We start from the raw sequence: 18,638 nt of genomic DNA on the forward strand, positions 1-18,638 counted from the left end.
AGCACCAGCTCCACTGCAGCCTACCACCACGGTCAGTAGTGGTGCCGGTGTGCACGGAGGAAGCAGCAGTCAGCCAGTGAGGAGTATCGGGGGCAAAGTTTCCTACTCGGCGGTGTGGCAATTTTTCGTCAAGCCGCCTGAGGAAGTAAACGTAGCCGTATGTCGACTATGTGGCCAGAAAGTCAAGCGTGGCCAGGGGGCCCATGTTGGGACTACAGCGTTGCGGCAGCATATGCAGCGTCGCCATTTGGTGGCCTGGGAAAACCGTGATAAAGATACGGCGGTTCTGCCCGCCCCAGCCCCCGCTCCATCACCCGCTCCGTTACTTGCTCCGTCACCCGACGTCAATCGCCCTCCATCAGCCAGTCAAGGCTCCAACACCTCTGCTGAGGGGAGTTGTCGCTCGTTGGCATCTTCCGCTCGTTCAGATGCTCCTTCTCCTGCTACTCCTCTTCACGGATTCCGTCAGCAGTCTTTCTTGGAATCCGTTTCCAAGAGACAACAGTTTGCGAGCACGCACCCAACGGTGCAAAAGCTGAACGTCCTCCTGTCCAAGTTGCTGGTGCTGCAGTCCCTCCCTTTCCAACTGGTGGACTCAGCACCTTTCCGAGAAATGATGGCTTGTGCCGCGCCGCGGTGGAGAGTGCCAAGCCGTCATTTCTTCGCCAAAAAGGCAGTGCCAGCCCTGCATTCACATGTAGAAGACATGGTGGGCCAGTCTTTGAGCATGTCGGTCTCTGCCAAAGTGCACGGCAGCGCCGACGTGTGGAGCTGTAACTACGGTCAGGGACAGTACATGTCATTTACGGCCCACTGGGTGAACGTGGTGCCGGCACAGCCGCACCAGCAACTTGGACAGGTCACGCCGCTTTTGCCTCCACGTTTGCACGTCCTTGGTCCGGCAAAGATGTCCGCCTCTACCACCTCTTCTTCCGCCGTGTCCTCAGCCGCCACCCCCGTGCCAAGTCCCATTACCCGACCGGCATATCACATGTGCAGGGCGCAACGGTGTCACGCTGTTCTGCACCTGGTATGCCTTGGCGAACGTAGTCACACAGGGGAGGAACTTCTCAGTGTAATGAACAGAGAAATCGACAGATGGCTGTCTCCGCGCAAACTGAAAATCGGAACCATGTTGACCGACAACGGAAAGAACATGGTGTCTGCTCTGCGTCAAGGAAGGTTGTGCCATGCGCCATGCATGGCTCACGTGTTCAATCTGGTTGTCAAGCGGTTCCTAAAATCCACCATCCCACTGCAAGACATCCTTAAAATGTCACGTAAACTTTGCATGCATTTCAGCCATTCCTACACCGCAAAGCACACCCTCCTTGAGCTGCAGCGGCAGAACGGAATTCCACATCATCGCCTGATCTGCGACGTTGCAACAAGGTGGAATTCAACCCTACACATGTTAGACCGCCTTTACGAACAGCGAAAGGCCATCACCGATTTCCTGATGTTACAAGCGGATAAAGGTACTCCCCTGTGTAACTTCGATGTCAGCCATTGGCAGCTCATGCGTGACACCTGCCGCTTGCTCAGGCCCTTTGAGGAGGCCACGCTATTCGTGAGTCGGCAGGACTATGGGATGAACGACGTCATTCCTCTGTTGCACGTCCTTGAACAAATGCTGTTAACAATGGCTGGTCAGGGTGCGGTAGACGTGGCGCACAGATCTCAACGCCACATGACCCCTGTGGGGGCAGGACAGGATGAAGAGGAGGAGGTAGAGGAGGACATTTGTGCTCAGGAATTATTGAGTGAAATGGGTGGTTTTTCCACTCAGCGGACAGGAGTGGAGGAGCAGGAGCATCTGGTAGAGGAGGAGGAGGAGGAGACAGAGGACCCAGACGCACCGTGGCAGTATGCTGTGGAGATGGAGGCAGGGAGTCCCTCGCATTCCTTGGCACAAATGGCCCATAGCATGCTCGGTTGCTTGCGTAGCGACAGCCGAATAATAACCATCAGACAGAGGGATGACTTTTGGCTTTCCACCTTGTTGGACCCTCGCTACCGTTCCAAAATGGTGGCCTTTTTCACACCTGCTGAGAGGGAGGCCAAAATAACGTACTATAAAAACCACCTATGTAGTCAGTTGGTCTCTGCCTTTGTGCGCCAACGTCCATCCTCAGACACTGTGGGCCCTGTGCGCTCGCGTTCCGCTGCCATGGCAGCAGGGGAGGGGTGGGGTGGTAGGAGCAGTGGCAGCTCCACCAGCAGCGGCTGCCTCAGTCTGCAGTCGATGATGAGTAGCTTTCTTCACCAGCGCAGTGAGGAAACTACTAACCAGCCGCAGCAGCAGCAGCAGCAGCATCAGGTGGACCTGGAGCAGGACCTCAAACAACAGGCTTGGGCCTACTTGGACAGCACCCTGCCAACCGAGGTAGACAATCCCCTTGACTACTGGGCAACGAAACTTGACCTTTGGCCCCAACTAGCTGAATTTGCCCTTGAAAGGCTGTCATGCCCGGCCAGTAGCGTGGCATCGGAGCGCGTGTTTAGTGCGGCAGGAGGTATTGTAACTCCGCGGAGGACACGACTGTCCACCCAAAGTGTGGAGAGACTCACGTTTGTGAAAATGAATCAGGCGTGGATTAGTCTGGATTTCAAACCACCAGTTCCTGACACAACTGACTAAATCCGCCATGAATCATGCCTCAAACATGTGCCACTTTCAGGTCTCCTCACACACTGCTGGTGTGTTGAATTTTTTGACATAGGGTGCTGCCAGATTACGGGCCCCCTATAGCTGCTGCCAGGCCCCTAATCTGCCATGGGCCCCTGTACCGCCTCCTCATGCTGCTGCCAGTTCCAGAGTCTCTCATGGGTCCCTGTACGGCCTCCCATTGCTGCTGTCTCCATCGCCACACTCTGCCATGTGCCACTTTCAGGTCTCCTCACACACTGCTGGTGTGTAGAATTTTTTGACATAGGGTGCTGGCAGATTACGGGCCTCCTATAGCTGCTGCCAGGCCCCTAATCTGCCATAGGCCCCTATATACCGCCTCCTCATGCTGCTGCCAGGTCCAGAGTCTCTCATGGGTCCCTGTACGGCCTCCTATTGCTGCTGTCTCCATCGCCACACTCTGCCATGTGCCACTTTCAGGTCTCCTCACACACTGCTGGTGTGTAGAATTTTTTGACATAGGGTGCTGGCAGATTACGGGCCTCCCATAGCTGCTGCCAGGCCCCTAATCTGCCATAGGCCCCTATATACCGCCTCCTCATGCTGCTGCCAGGTCCAGAGTCTCTCATGGGTCCCTGTACGGCCTCCTATTGCTGCTGTCTCCATCGCCACACTCTGCCATGTGCCACTTTCAGGTCTCCTCACACACTGCTGGTGTGTTGAATTTTTTGACATAGGGTGCTGCCAGATTACGGGCCCCCTATAGCTGCTGCCAGGCCCCTAATCTGCCATGGGCCCCTATATACTGCCTCCTCATGCTGCTGCCAGTTCCAGAGTCTCTCATGGGTCCCTGTACGGCCTCCCATTGCTGCTGTCTCCATCGCCACACTCTGCCATGTGCCACTTTCAGGTCTCCTCACACACTGCTGGTGTGTAGAATTTTTTGACATAGGGTGCTGCCAGATTACGGGCCTCCCATTGCTGCTGCCAGGCCCCTAATCTGCCATAGGCCCCTATATACCGCCTCCTCATGCTGCTGCCAAGTCCAGAGTCTCTCATGGGTCCCTGTACGGCCTCCCATTGCTGCTGTCTCCATCGCCACACTCTGCCATGTGCCACTTTCAGGTCTCCTCACACTGCTGTTGTGTAGAATTTTTTGACATAGGGTGCTGGCAGATTACGGGCCTCCCATAGCTGCTGCCAGGCCCCTAATCTGCCATAGGCCCCTATATACCGCCTCCTCATGCTGCTGCCAGGTCCAGAGTCTCTCATGGGTCCCTGTATGGCCTCCCATTGCTGCTGTCTCCATCGCCACACTCTGCCATGTGCCACTTTCAGGTCTCCTCACACACTGCTGGTGTGTAGAATTTTTTGACATAGGGTGCTGCCAGATTACGGGCCCCCTATAGCTGCTGCCAGGCCCCTAATCTGCCATGGGCCCCTATATACCGCCTCCTCATGCTGCTGCCAGTTCCAGAGTCTCTCATGGGTCCCTGTACGGCCTCCCATTGCTGCTGTCTCCATCGCCGCACTCTGCCATGTGCCACTTTCAGGTCTCCTCACACACTGCTGGTGTGTTGAATTTTTTGACATAGGGTGCTGCCAGATTACGGGCCCCCTATAGCTGCTGCCAGGCCCCTAATCTGCCATGGGCCCCTATATACCGCCTCCTCATGCTGCTGCCAGTTCCAGAGTCTTTCATGGGTCCCTGTACGGCCTCCCATTGCTGCTGTCTCCATCGCCACACTCTGCCATGTGCCACTTTCAGGTCTCCTCACACACTGCTGGTGTGTAGAATTTTTTGACATAGGGTGCTGCCAGATTACGGGCCCCCTATAGCTGCTGCCAGGCCCCTAATCTGCCATGGGCCCCTATATACCGCCTCCTCATGCTGCTGCCAGTTCCAGAGTCTCTCATGGGTCCCTGTACGGCCTCCTATTGCTGCTGTCTCCATCGCCACACTCTGCCATGTGCCACTTTCAGGTCTCCTCACACACTGCTGGTGTGTTGAATTTTTTGACATAGGGTGCTGCCAGATTACGGGCCCCCTATAGCTGCTGCCAGGCCCCTAATCTGCCATGGGCCCCTATATACCGCCTCCTCATGCTGCTGCCAGTTCCAGAGTCTCTCATGGGTCCCTGTACGGCCTCCCATTGCTGCTGTCTCCATCGCCACACTCTGCCATGTGCCACTTTCAGGTCTCCTCACACTGCTGTTGTGTAGAATTTTTTGACATAGGGTGCTGGCAGATTACGGGCCTCCCATAGCTGCTGCCAGGCCCCTAATCTGCCATAGGCCCCTATATACCGCCTCCTCATGCTGCTGCCAGGTCCAGAGTCTCTCATGGGTCCCTGTATGGCCTCCCATTGCTGCTGTCTCCATCGCCACACTCTGCCATGTGCCACTTTCAGGTCTCCTCACACACTGCTGGTGTGTAGAATTTTTTGACATAGGGTGCTGCCAGATTACGGGCCCCCTATAGCTGCTGCCAGGCCCCTAATCTGCCATGGGCCCCTATATACCGCCTCCTCATGCTGCTGCCAGTTCCAGAGTCTCTCATGGGTCCCTGTACGGCCTCCCATTGCTGCTGTCTCCATCGCCGCACTCTGCCATGTGCCACTTTCAGGTCTCCTCACACACTGCTGGTGTGTTGAATTTTTTGACATAGGGTGCTGCCAGATTACGGGCCCCCTATAGCTGCTGCCAGGCCCCTAATCTGCCATGGGCCCCTATATACCGCCTCCTCATGCTGCTGCCAGTTCCAGAGTCTCTCATGGGTCCCTGTACGGCCTCCCATTGCTGCTGTCTCCATCGCCACACTCTGCCATGTGCCACTTTCAGGTCTCCTCACACACTGCTGGTGTGTAGAATTTTTTGACATAGGGTGCTGCCAGATTACGGGCCCCCTATAGCTGCTGCCAGGCCCCTAATCTGCCATGGGCCCCTATATACCGCCTCCTCATGCTGCTGCCAGTTCCAGAGTCTCTCATGGGTCCCTGTACGGCCTCCTATTGCTGCTGTCTCCATCGCCACACTCTGCCATGTGCCACTTTCAGGTCTCCTCACACACTGCTGGTGTGTTGAATTTTTTGACATAGGGTGCTGCCAGATTACGGGCCCCCTATAGCTGCTGCCAGGCCCCTAATCTGCCATGGGCCCCTATATACCGCCTCCTCATGCTGCTGCCAGTTCCAGAGTCTCTCATGGGTCCCTGTACGGCCTCCCATTGCTGCTGTCTCCATCGCCACACTCTGCCATGTGCCACTTTCAGGTCTCCTCACACACTGCTGGTGTGTAGAATTTTTTGACATAGGGTGCTGGCAGATTACGGGCCTCCTATAGCTGCTGCCAGGCCCCTAATCTGCCATAGGCCCCTATATACCGCCTCCTCATGCTGCTGCCAGGTCCAGAGTCTCTCATGGGTCCCTGTACGGCCTCCTATTGCTGCTGTCTCCATCGCCACACTCTGCCATGTGCCACTTTCAGGTCTCCTCACACACTGCTGGTGTGTAGAATTTTTTGACATAGGGTGCTGGCAGATTACGGGCCTCCTATAGCTGCTGCCAGGCCCCTAATCTGCCATAGGCCCCTATATACCGCCTCCTCATGCTGCTGCCAGGTCCAGAGTCTCTCATGGGTCCCTGTACGGCCTCCCATTGCTGCTGTCTCCATCGCCACACTCTGCCATGTGCCACTTTCAGGTCTCCTCACACACTGCTGGTGTGTTGAATTTTTTGACATAGGGTGCTGCCAGATTACGGGCCCCCTATAGCTGCTGCCAGGCCCCTAATCTGCCATGGGCCCCTATATACCGCCTCCTCATGCTGCTGCAAGTTCCAGAGTCTCTCATGGGTCCCTGTACGGCCTCCCATTGCTGCTGTCTCCATCGCCACACTCTGCCATGTGCCACTTTCAGGTCTCCTCACACACTGCTGGTGTGTTGAATTTTTTGACATAGGGTGCTGCCAGATTACGGGCCCCCTATAGCTGCTGCCAGGCCCCTAATCTGCCATGGGCCCCTATATACCGCCTCCTCATGCTGCTGCAAGTTCCAGAGTCTCTCATGGGTCCCTGTACGGCCTCCCATTGCTGCTGTCTCCATCGCCACACTCTGCCATGTGCCACTTTCAGGTCTCCTCACACACTGCTGGTGTGTAGAATTTTTTGACATAGGGTGCTGGCAGATTACGGGCCTCCCATAGCTGCTGCCAGGCCCCTAATCTGCCATAGGCCCCTATATACCGCCTCCTCATGCTGCTGCCAAGTCCAGAGTCTCTCATGGGTCCCTGTACGGCCTCCCATTGCTGCTGTCTCCATCGCCACACTCTGCCATGTGCCACTTTCAGGTCTCCTCACACTGCTGGTGTGTAGAATTTTTTGACATAGGGTGCTGGCAGATTACGGGCCTCCCATAGCTGCTGCCAGGCCCCTAATCTGCCATAGGCCCCTATATACCGCCTCCTCATGCTGCTGCCAGGTCCAGAGTCTCTCATGGGTCCCTGTACGGCCTCCCATTGCTGCTGTCTCCATCGCCACACTCTGCCATGTACCACTTTCAGGTCTCCTCACACACTGCTGGTGTGTAGAATTTTTTGACATAGGGTGCTGGCAGATTACGGGCCTCCCATAGCTGCTGCCAGGCCCCTAATCTGCCATAGGCCCCTATATACCGCCTCCTCATGCTGCTGCCAAGTCCAGAGTCTCTCATGGGTCCCTGTACGGCCTCCCATTGCTGCTGTCTCCATCGCCACACTCTGCCATGTGCCACTTTCAGGTCTCCTCACACTGCTGGTGTGTAGAATTTTTTGACATAGGGTGCTGGCAGATTACGGGCCTCCCATAGCTGCTGCCAGGCCCCTAATCTGCCATAGGCCCCTATATACCGCCTCCTCATGCTGCTGCCAGGTCCAGAGTCTCTCATGGGTCCCTGTACGGCCTCCCATTGCTGCTGTCTCCATTGCCACACTCTGCCATGTACCACTTTCAGGTCTCCTCACACACTGCTGGTGTGTAGAATTTTTTGACATAGGGTGCTGCCAGATTACGGGCCCCCTATAGCTGCTGCCAGGCCCCTAATCTGCCATGGGCCCCTATACCGCCTCCTCATGCTGCTGCCAGGTCCACAGTCTCTCATGGGTCCCTGTACGGCCTCCCATTGCTGCTGTCTCCATCGCCACACTCTGCCATGTGCCACTTTCAGGTCTCCTCACACACTGCTGGTGTGTTCCATTTTTTGTCATAGGGTGCTGGCAGATTACGGGCCTCCCATTGCTGCTGCCAGGCCTGTAATCTGCCATGGGCCCCCGTACCGCCTGGTCACGCTGCTGCTGGGTCCACAGTGTGACATGGGTCCTTGTACCGCCTCCCATTGCTCCCACTGCATGTGCCACTTTCAGGTCTCCTCACACTCCTGCTGGTTTCCATTTTGTCGTAGGTTGCTGTATGGCCTCCCATTGCTGCTGCCTCCACCGCCACACTGTGGCTCCAAACACTGGTTTTGGCCCCGTGACTGGCCAAATGAGTGAAGTGTGCGGTGATTCTAAGATCGACGGCACTCATCTGCATGTCATACTGACTGACAGTATTATTTCTCTTCCCCAGCAGACTCCAAGGGCATTTAAATTAAAGGTACAGTGTTCTGCACTAATATTAAGTCTCTCTGAAGCCTAGAAACACCCTTTTTTAAGTTAAATTCACAGCGAATTTATTCGACTCGAATCGAATATTGTCCACGAATTCGCCGAATCAGTCGAATCGAATTTTTCATTTCTTCGCTCATCTCTAGTTATAAACTAATTTGGGTTATTTTTTGTTTTACTAAAAAGATAACGGAATACATTTTGGCCAAGATGTATGATGAAATATTTATTTGCAAAATTTTGTAAGAAAAACACTTTTTTTCAAAATTTTTGGACTTTTGCATTTATAAAGCAAAAAAATAAAAATACCACCAAAATAAAGTTTTTTCTGTCTCAAAAAATGCTAAAAAAATCATATGGGTACAGTGTTGCATGACTGCGCAATGGTCATTCAAAGTGTGACAGCGCTGAAAGCTGAAAATTGGCCTGGGCAGGAAGGGGGGGAAAGTGTCTGAACTTGGAGTGGTTAAAGAGGGGTGGGCTCCCTCAGGTCCACCTGCCCTTGGTCTAGCCATTAAATACATGTGCCTCTACTATGGGGGTTCAATTAATTTGTAGAGTTAGGACTACAGAATATCGGGGGGGCGTGACGTGGCTCTGTAGCTTACAATGTGATTGCAAATGTGTGCTAACTAAACCCGTTTTTAACGCATACTGTTAGACGGGGTAATTTGGTTTGTTTGCAGGCTGGCTGGCAAGTTGAGCCGGGAACTTTTCTCTTTTGTTGTGTGACATGCGTTGCCCGTTCAAGTGCTCCTTGCTGTGAAGGCCAGTTATAGACTGGGGCAGCGGCCATTTCTTGTCCTATCAGGGTGAGCAAGCCTAGTGCTTGTCAGTCTCCAAAGATGCAGTTTTACCCCGAGAACCCTTTGGAGGACCCCTGGCTGAGAAAGGCTGGACTAGGCAGTCATATATTTCTGTCCTCCTTGGTGGGAGTGGAGGTGACCCCTCTATCAGTGTAGCGATACCCCCAAAGGGGGTAAGTTTGTTCATTCCACCACTCTGCCTCCCAACCCCAAGAACTGTCTCAGCCCCAACTGACACCCCTGACAATAGTGAAGTACAAGGACCAATGAAAAGCACACATGGTATAATAAACACAGAGATCAGCTTTACTGTAAGACCTCTATGGGAAGTAATAAACATGAACAACAGGTATACGTTCGGTGAATCCAGAGAACAGCAAATCCTGAGACCGGAAGCAATATAACTCACTTTTACACTCAGGCTGCTTTCAGGGGATTCCAACCGTGAATAACCCCAAGAGCAGAGGAAACACTTACATGGGACCTCAAAGTGGGTCTAAACCCCTTTACATAAACTCAGCTCTATGATGTCCAAGCAGGAGGAGAGCAGAAGGATGACTCTCTGTGGTGTCAGACTTCTCCCTTCTAACCCCCGACACCACAATAGGCAAACACTGCGCCCAACTGATGCTTCATAGCTACTTTCCAAGGTAGAGCTATTCCCTCCCACACCATGCAATATAGAGGCCTGAATACGCATGCGCGTGCCCGTATGGCACCAGTAACTTCAGTCTCTTGGTAACAGGATGAATGTTGGGGTCTTCAGCGAGACACTTTCATTGGTGCACTTACACTCCTATGGTAAAGTATCATTGTAATCCCGTGGCAGGATTTGTATAGCAAAGCAAACACTGTGTCTGTATAGCAGGACCATCTACACAACCCAGTGCCTGGTGAGTATGGGAGAAGTGTCATGTCTCTGTGTGCCGTGTTCCTGTCATCTGCCAGGGGGCAAAATCCCTCTCACCAGATCCTGGGACTAAGGCCCAAACCATGGTCCTGGAAATGACCGGCTCCTGTGGTCACCTCACGATGAGCCCTTCACACTGTCGGTGTAGGCACTGTACTGTAGGCCACATCTCTCAGGTTGGATGTTCCCTGACTGATGCAGATACCTAAACATGGAGTGAACTGACCCTGAGCACTTCTCTGCCAGGTCCAGACTGTCTCCTGCCACATGCAGACTGCCTCCCCTCAGGAAAAACAAGATGGAGTCCTTCACTCTGCTCTCACTAAGCATGCTGGTCTCTGTAGTTCCATCCCTCATATCAGCCTATCAGGCCATTTCTGTTCAGGACTGCATATCCCACAATGCTTTGCAGCTGCACCTCCTGCTTGAGAAAGTCCCTGTCATTGGCTCCTTTAATACCTCTTCTGATTGGCTCTCTCTGTATTACAGTCTGAGAGGAGAAGGGAGGGGCTGAAATCCCTGACTGCCTTGTGTGTATCCAGTGCAAGTGTCAGATTTCACAGGAGATGCCAGTCAGCAGGTTACAGCAGTCACAGATAGGAGTCATTTCCTCCCTACACAAGGATCTACAGTCCATACACACCCAGCACAAGGCCGGGGCCACACTACCAGACGCTTCTCGAGGCTGCAGTTCCTCTGAGCTCCACAAGGTGGGGATCTCACTTCTGCCCAGACAGGAAGTGTCTATGGAAGACATACAGGAAGTGATGTCAGGTACAAGCAGGAAGTTCCGGGTGAGAGCTGAGTTGGGAGGAAGCAGAGAGGAGACTTTGCTGAAAGTGGCAGCAGAGGAGGTAATAAGATGTTATTTCCTATTTACACCCAGTAACCCCCCATCATGTCGGTCCTCTTTCTCCATAGTCATGTCCGTCCTCTTCCTCCATAGTCATGTCCATCCTCCATAGTCACTGTGACGTCTTTTATCTCCAGCAGATGATGATACACACGTATATAGTGTGGGAACCCAGATTAACCCCTTCAGGGGCAGAACATTCCCCCACTTCTGGGGCCGGAACATTCTCCTCATTGTGGAGATGTGTCACCTTCTCACCTCATCAGTCTATACTAATGGATTATACCACTTTTATAAGTGGCGGGGAATGGAGAATCCTATGACATCACACTGACCTCACAGCTCCTCCTCCCAATGTCCCTCCATCCAGAGTCAGAGAATCCTATGACATCACACTGACCTCACAGCTCCTCCCCCCAATGTCTCTCCATCCAGAGTCAGAGAATCCTATGACATCACACTGACCTCACAGCTCCTCTCCCAATGTCCCTCCATCCAGAGTCAGATAATCCTATGACATCACACTGACCTCACAGCTCCTCTCCCAATGTCCCTCCATCCAGAGTCAGAGAATCCTATGACATCACACTGACCTCACAGCTCCCCCTCCCAATGTCCCTCCATTTGGCTCCTTTCTTTTTATTCTATGGTCTTAGGATGTGGGAGACCCTTGGCATCCTCATAAGCAAAACAGAACTGTAGATCCTGTGTTGTATGTAATGACGTCAGAATTCCTTATACCCTGCGTAGTGTGAGGGTCCTGTGGTGGGAAATTATACCTCAGCCTGAAGTGGGGCTTTAATAAAATGGAGACCTGAATGGAGAGGTGAGGAGGATTCTGGGAATATCATTTGATGTGACTATTTGTGTTCAGATGTAGAGTTTTCCTCCTGTGAAGTCTGGAGATCATATGACATCACATTGCCTCCACCTCCCTCCCTGATAGAAGAGAGAAAGAAGAAGAAGATTCTAGAAGTCACCAGAGAGATCACTGAGCTGCTGACAGGAGAGGTGAGCGGTGCCGGGAATTCTGGGACATTCTCCAGTAACAGACAAGGGATGTGTCTGGATGGTGACTGTATCATTGTGTGTGTCAGGTTCCTATAAGGTGTCAGGGTGTCACTGTCTATTTCTCCATGGAGGAGTGGGAGTATTTAGAAGGACACAAGGATCTCTACAAGGACGTCATGATGGACAATCAGCCGCCCCTCACATCACCGGGTAAGAGGAGACTTTATTGTAAAGGAGAGAGCAGTACGGAGGATCCACCTAGATCCCCCATCATCTGATAAACACATAGAAACAATGGATTCAGTCAGTGTGTGTGTTTCCTACAGATGGATCCAGTCATGGGAACCCACCAGAGAGATGTCCCCGTCCTCTGTATTCCCGGGATTCCACACAGGAAGGTCACACCATCCCTCACCATCATCAGGTAGATGAGGAACAATCACTGATGGTATCATTAGGATCTGTACATTATCTGCATTGTTACCATTGATGGCATTTTATTATATATTCAGAGTGGAAACCTGAGAGACACTAAAGTTGAGGTTAAAGAAGAGATAAAAGAGGAGGAAGATGAGGATGGGGGGATGGAGGAGTCAGAGATTCCAGAAGAACACAAAGATCTGTACCAGGACACCATGGTGGAGTCATCCAGCTACAGGAACCCACCAGAGAGATGTCCCCGTCCTCTGTATTCCCGGGATTCCACACAGGAAGGTCACACCATCCCTCACTATTACAAGGTTGGTGGGATGGAGCATTCAGAACATGGACTCATAGAAGTGATTTTTTTATGTGATGCCACAATATTGGAGTTCATGTTTTACAGATGAACTCTTCTAAAATTATTTTGTTTTAGGTTGAAGATCTGATTGATATAAAAGTTGAGGGTAAAGCAGAAGAAGAAGAGGCGTACAGTTGTGTCCAAAATTATTCAACCCCCACTGAAATTGAGTGTTTTGGCCAGTTTGACATTGCTTTTGATCATTCAGTCATCTTGCTTACATTTACATTAAAGAGGCACTTGTAGGTCAGACAAATATAACATAACAGTTATAATGAAATAACCACAAATGTCTTTTCTGTGCTCACAGCATTATCAGTTTTATTCAACCCCCAAGTGACATTCAATCTTAGTACTTAGTACAGCATCCTTTTACAGTTATAACAGCTTTTAAACGTGAAGCATAGCTTGACACAAGTGTCTTGCAGCGATCTACGGGTATCTTCGCCCATTCTTCATGGGCAAAGGCCTCCAGTTCAGTCACATTCTTAGGCTTGCGCACTGCAACTGCTTTCTTTAAGTCCCACCAGAGGTTCTCAATCGGATTTAAGTCTGGTGACTGCGATGGCCACTCCAAAATGTTCCAGCCTTTCCTCTGCAACCATGCTCTAGTGGACTTGGAGGTATGCTTGGGATCATTGTCCTGTTGAAAGGTCCAACGTCTCCCAAGCCTCAGGTGTGTGACGGACTGCATCACGTTTCCATCCAATATCTCCTGGTACTGAAGAGAATTCATGGTACCTTGCACACGCTGAAGCTTCCCTGTACCTGCAGAAGCAAAACAGCCCCAAAGCATGATTGACCCTCCACCATGCTTCACAGTAGGCAAGGTGTTCTTTTCATCATAGGCCTTGTTCTTCCTCCTCCAAACATAGCGTTGATCCATGGGCCCAAACAGTTCTAATTTTGTTTCATCAGTCCACAGAACACTATCCCACAACTTTTGTGGTTTGTCCACATGGCTTTTGGCATACTGCAGTCGACTCTTCTTATTCTTTGGAGACAGCAAGGGGGTACGCCTGGGAGTTCTGGCACGGAGGCCTTCATTACGCAGTGTGCGTCTTATTGTCTGGGCTGAAACTTCTGTACCCACATCTGACAAATCTTTTCTCAGTTCCTCAGCAGTCACACGGGGACTTCTCTCCACTCTACGCTTCAGGTAGCGCACAGCAGTCGAAGTCAGCATCTTCTTTCTGCCACGACCAGGTAGCGTTTCAACAGTGCCCTTTGCCTTGAATTTGCGAATGATGCTTCCTAAGGTGTCTCTTGGTATGTTTAACATCTTTGCAATCTTCTTATAGCCATTGCCCTTCCTGTGAAGAGAAATCACCTCTTCTCTTGTCTTCCTGGACCATTCTCTTGCCTTCACCATGTTTGTAACCACACCAGTAAATGTCTAGAAGGAGCTGAGTATCACAGTCATTTTAAAGCTGCCTAATTGGTGCTTATTATGCTTGATTGCTGCTCGGTGACATCCACAGGTGTTTTCAATACCTGATGGAAAGCACCTGTATGAACCTCTGTTCTTCAGAGTGGTAGTCTTTAAGGGGTTGAATAATTGTGGCAATGAAGAAACCACATAAGAACCATTTACTACTGTATTACATAAACAATTGATGTCATTTTAGTTGCATTTGGGTAGTTACAACGTCCTTGTAGGATTTGATTCTGAATACAATTCCAAATGTACACTATAGTCCCTAAACCCCTTTACAGCATTGGGGGTTGAATAATTTTGGCCACAACTGTATGTGAGGGATGATCAGCAGTCTATGGAGGAGGATGGAATATCGGGGACATTTATAGAGGAGGACACTCCTACAGAGATCAGCACAGGTGGGTCATGAACACTAAATCCATTCCTCCACCCATACTGCTCACTGATTGGTCCAGAGTAGGGCGGGGACTGGGTGATATCAGCCTGTAATCCCCTGGTCACTTTCCTGAGCTGTGTTCCCCGTCCTGTATTCCTGGATTTCTCTCGGATAATCTTCCTTCTCTGTGCTGCAGACACAATTTATGTCTCTAGACTGGATTTATGGAGGTTCTGGGGTTCAGCTGCCAGCAAAATGTTCATTTTCACCATAAGTGTTACTAGACCTAGACACCTGGACATGTGCTTTTGATCTTATTCCTCATGGTGGTGACATAGCAATTCTCCCAGTATTTGTCACCTGTGCCGGGTGGAGGGATATGTCTGTAGTGTCTCAGACCCAAGTCACTGAGGGCAGTCTCAGGAGATGGGAGGCAGCGGTGTGGGACCTACATAGTTACATAGTTAGTCTGGCTGAAAAAAGACATCCATCTAGTTGTACCATTAAAAATAAAAGTTATAATCCGACACCCACAGCTGATCCACCAGAAGGCAAAATCTCAGCAAAGCACAATCCAATCTGCTCCTGCAGGGGAAAAAATCCCTTCCTGACCCTCCGAGAGGCAATCGGATATTCCCTGGATCAACTTTCCCTATAAATGTTATATCCAGTTATATTCTGTGTATCCAAGAAAAAATCCAGGACTTTCCTACAGCAACCCCCCCTTATGTATTATACATGGAGATCATATCCCCCCTTATGTATTATACATGGAGATCATATCCCCCCCTCATGTATTATACATGGAGATCATATCCCCCCTTATGTATTATACATGGAGATCATATCCCCCCCCTCATGTATTATACATGGAGATCATATCCCCTCTTATGTATTATACATGGAGATCATATCCCCCCCTTATGTATTATACATGGAGATCATATCCCCCCCCCCTTATGTATTATACATGGAGATCATATCCCCCTTATGTATTATACATGGAGATCATATCCCCCCTTATGTATTATACATGGAGATCATATCCCCCCTTATGTATTATACATGGAGATCATATCCCCCCTTATGTATTATACATGGAGATCATATCCCCCCTTATGTATTATACATGGAGATCATATCCCCCCCTCATGTATTATACATGGAGATCATATCCCCCTTATGTATTATACATGGAGATCATATCCCCCCCCTTATGTATTATACATGGAGATCATATCCCCCCTTATGTATTATACGTGGAGATCATATCCCCCCTTATGTATTATACATGGAGATCATATCCCCCCCTTATGTATTATACATGGAGATCATATCCCCCTTATGTATTATACATGGAGATCATATCCCCCCTTATGTATTATACATGGAGATCATATCCCCCCTTATGTATTATACATGGAGATCATATCCCCCCTTATGTATTATACATGGAGATCACATCCCCCCCTTATGTATTATACATGGAGATCATATCCCCCTTATGTATTATACATGGAGATCATACCCCCCTTATGTATTATACATGGAGATCATATCCCCCCTTATGTATTATACATGGAGATCATATCCCCCTTATGTATTATACATGGTGATCATATCCCCCCCTTATGTATTATACATGGAGATCATATCCCCCCTTATGTATCATACATGGAGATCATATCCCCCCTTATGTATTATACATGGAGATCATATCCCCCCCCTCATGTATTATACATGGAGATCATATCCCCCCCCTCATGTATTATACATGGAGATCATATCCCCCCTTATGTATTATACATGGAGATCACATCCCCACCCTCATGTATTATACATGGAGATCATATCCCCTCTTATGTATTATACATGGAGATCATATCCCCCCCTTATGTATTATACATGGAGATCATATCCCCCCTTATGTATTATACATGGAGATCACATCCCCCCCTTATGTATTATACATGGAGATCATATCCCCCCCTTATGTATTATACATGGAGATCATATCCCCCCCTTATGTATTATACATGGAGATCATATCCCCCCCTCATGTATTATACATGGAGATCATATCCCCCCCTTATGTATTATACATGGAGATCATATCCCCCTTATGTATTATACATGGAGATCATATCCCCCCTTATGTATTATACATGGAGATCATATCCCCCCTTATGTATTATACATGGAGATCATATCCCCCCTTATGTATTATACATGGTGATCATATCCCCCCTTATGTATTATACATGGAGATCATATCCCCCCCTTATGTATTATACATGGAGATCATATCCCCCCTTATGTATTATACATGGAGATCACATCCCCCCCTTATGTATTATACATGGAGATCATATCCCCCTTATGTATTATACATGGAGATCATACCCCCCTTATGTATTATACATGGAGATCATATCCCCCCTTATGTATTATACATGGAGATCATATCCCCCCTTATGTATTATACATGGAGATCATATCCCCCTTATGTATTATACATGGTGATCATATCCCCCCCTTATGTATTATACATGGAGATCATATCCCCCCTTATGTATCATACATGGAGATCATATCCCCCCTTATGTATTATACATGGAGATCATATCCCCCCCCTCATGTATTATACATGGAGATCATATCCCCCCTCATGTATTATACATGGAGATCATATCCCCCTTATGTATTATACATGGAGATCATATCCCCCCCTCATGTATTATACATGGAGATCATATCCCCCCTTATGTATTATACATGGAGATCATATCCCCCCTTATGTATTATACATGGTGATCATATCCCCCCTTATGTATTATCCGTGGAGATCATATCCCCCCTTATGTATTATACATGGAGATCATACCCCCCCTTATGTATTATACATGGAGATCATATCCCCCCTTATGTATTATACGTGGAGATCATATCCCCCCTTATGTATTATACATGGAGATCATATCCCCCCTTATGTATTATACATGGAGATCATATCCCCCCTTATGTATTATACATGGAGATCATATCCCCCCTTATGTATTATACATGGAGATCATATCCCCCTTATGTATTATACATGGAGATCATATCCCCCCTTATGTATTATACAGGGAGATCATATCCCCCCTTATGTATTATACATGGAGATCATATCCCCCCTTATGTATTATACATGGAGATCATATCCCCCCTTATGTATTATACATGGAGATCATATCCCCCCTTATGTATTATACATGGTGATCATATCCCCCCTTATGTATTATCCGTGGTGATCATATCCCCCCTTATGTATTATCCGTGGAGATCATATCCCCCCTTATGTATTATACATGGAGATCATACCCCCCCTTATGTATTATACATGGAGATCATATCCCCCCTTATGTATTATACGTGGAGATCATATCCCCCCTTATGTATTATACATGGAGATCATATCCCCCCTTATGTATTATACATGGAGATCATATCCCCCTTATGTATTATACATGGAGATCATATCCCCCCTTATGTATTATACATGGAGATCATATCCCCCCTTATGTATTATACATGGAGATCATATCCCCCTTATGTATTATACATGGAGATCATATCCCCCCTTATGTATTATACATGGAGATCATATCCCCCCTTATGTATTATACATGGAGATCATATCCCCCCTTATGTATTATACATGGAGATCATATCCCCCCTTATGTATTATACATGGTGATCATATCCCCCCTTATGTATCATACATGGAGATCATATCCCCCCTTATGTATTATACATGGTGATCATATCCCCCCTTATGTATTATACATGGAGATCATATCCCCCCTTATGTATTATACATGGTGATCATATCCCCCCTTATGTATTATACATGGTGATCATACCCCCCTTATGTATTATACATGGAGATCATATCCCCCCTTATGTGTTATACATGGAGATCATATCCTCCCTTATGTATTATACATGGAGATCATATCCCCCTTATGTATTATACATGGAGATCATATCCCCCCCCTTATGTATTATACATGGAGATCATATCCCCCCTTATGTATTATACATGGTGATCATATCCCCCCTTATGTATTATACATGGAGATCATATCCCCCCTTATGTATTATACATGGAAATCATATCCCCCCCTTATGTATTATACAAGGAGATCATATC

The 18,638-nt window shown here is 49.0% G+C and overlaps 1 protein-coding gene across 2 annotated transcripts in view; it reads left to right on the top strand.

Annotated features, from left to right (window-relative positions):
• Positions 1–12,708: 12,708 nt before the first annotated feature.
• LOC149445506 (uncharacterized) overlaps positions 12,709–18,638 on the top strand; it is a 325,410-nt gene continuing 319,480 nt past the window's right edge. Inside the window, exon 1 of one of the 2 annotated variants that reach the window (XM_089653806.1) lies at positions 12,709–14,465. In XM_089653806.1, coding sequence (XP_089509932.1) covers positions 14,402–14,465 — 64 coding nt within the window. In that variant the 5' untranslated portion in view covers positions 12,709–14,401. The remainder of the gene's footprint in view (positions 14,466–18,638) is intronic. The other variant, XM_089653805.1, reaches the window with a different exon arrangement.

This window comes from Staurois parvus, unplaced genomic scaffold, assembly GCF_062004578.1.
Source record: "Staurois parvus isolate SC_StPar_1 unplaced genomic scaffold, SC_StPar_1.0 ptg000720l, whole genome shotgun sequence".
In the NCBI taxonomy this organism is placed as follows: Eukaryota; Metazoa; Chordata; class Amphibia; order Anura; family Ranidae; genus Staurois; species Staurois parvus.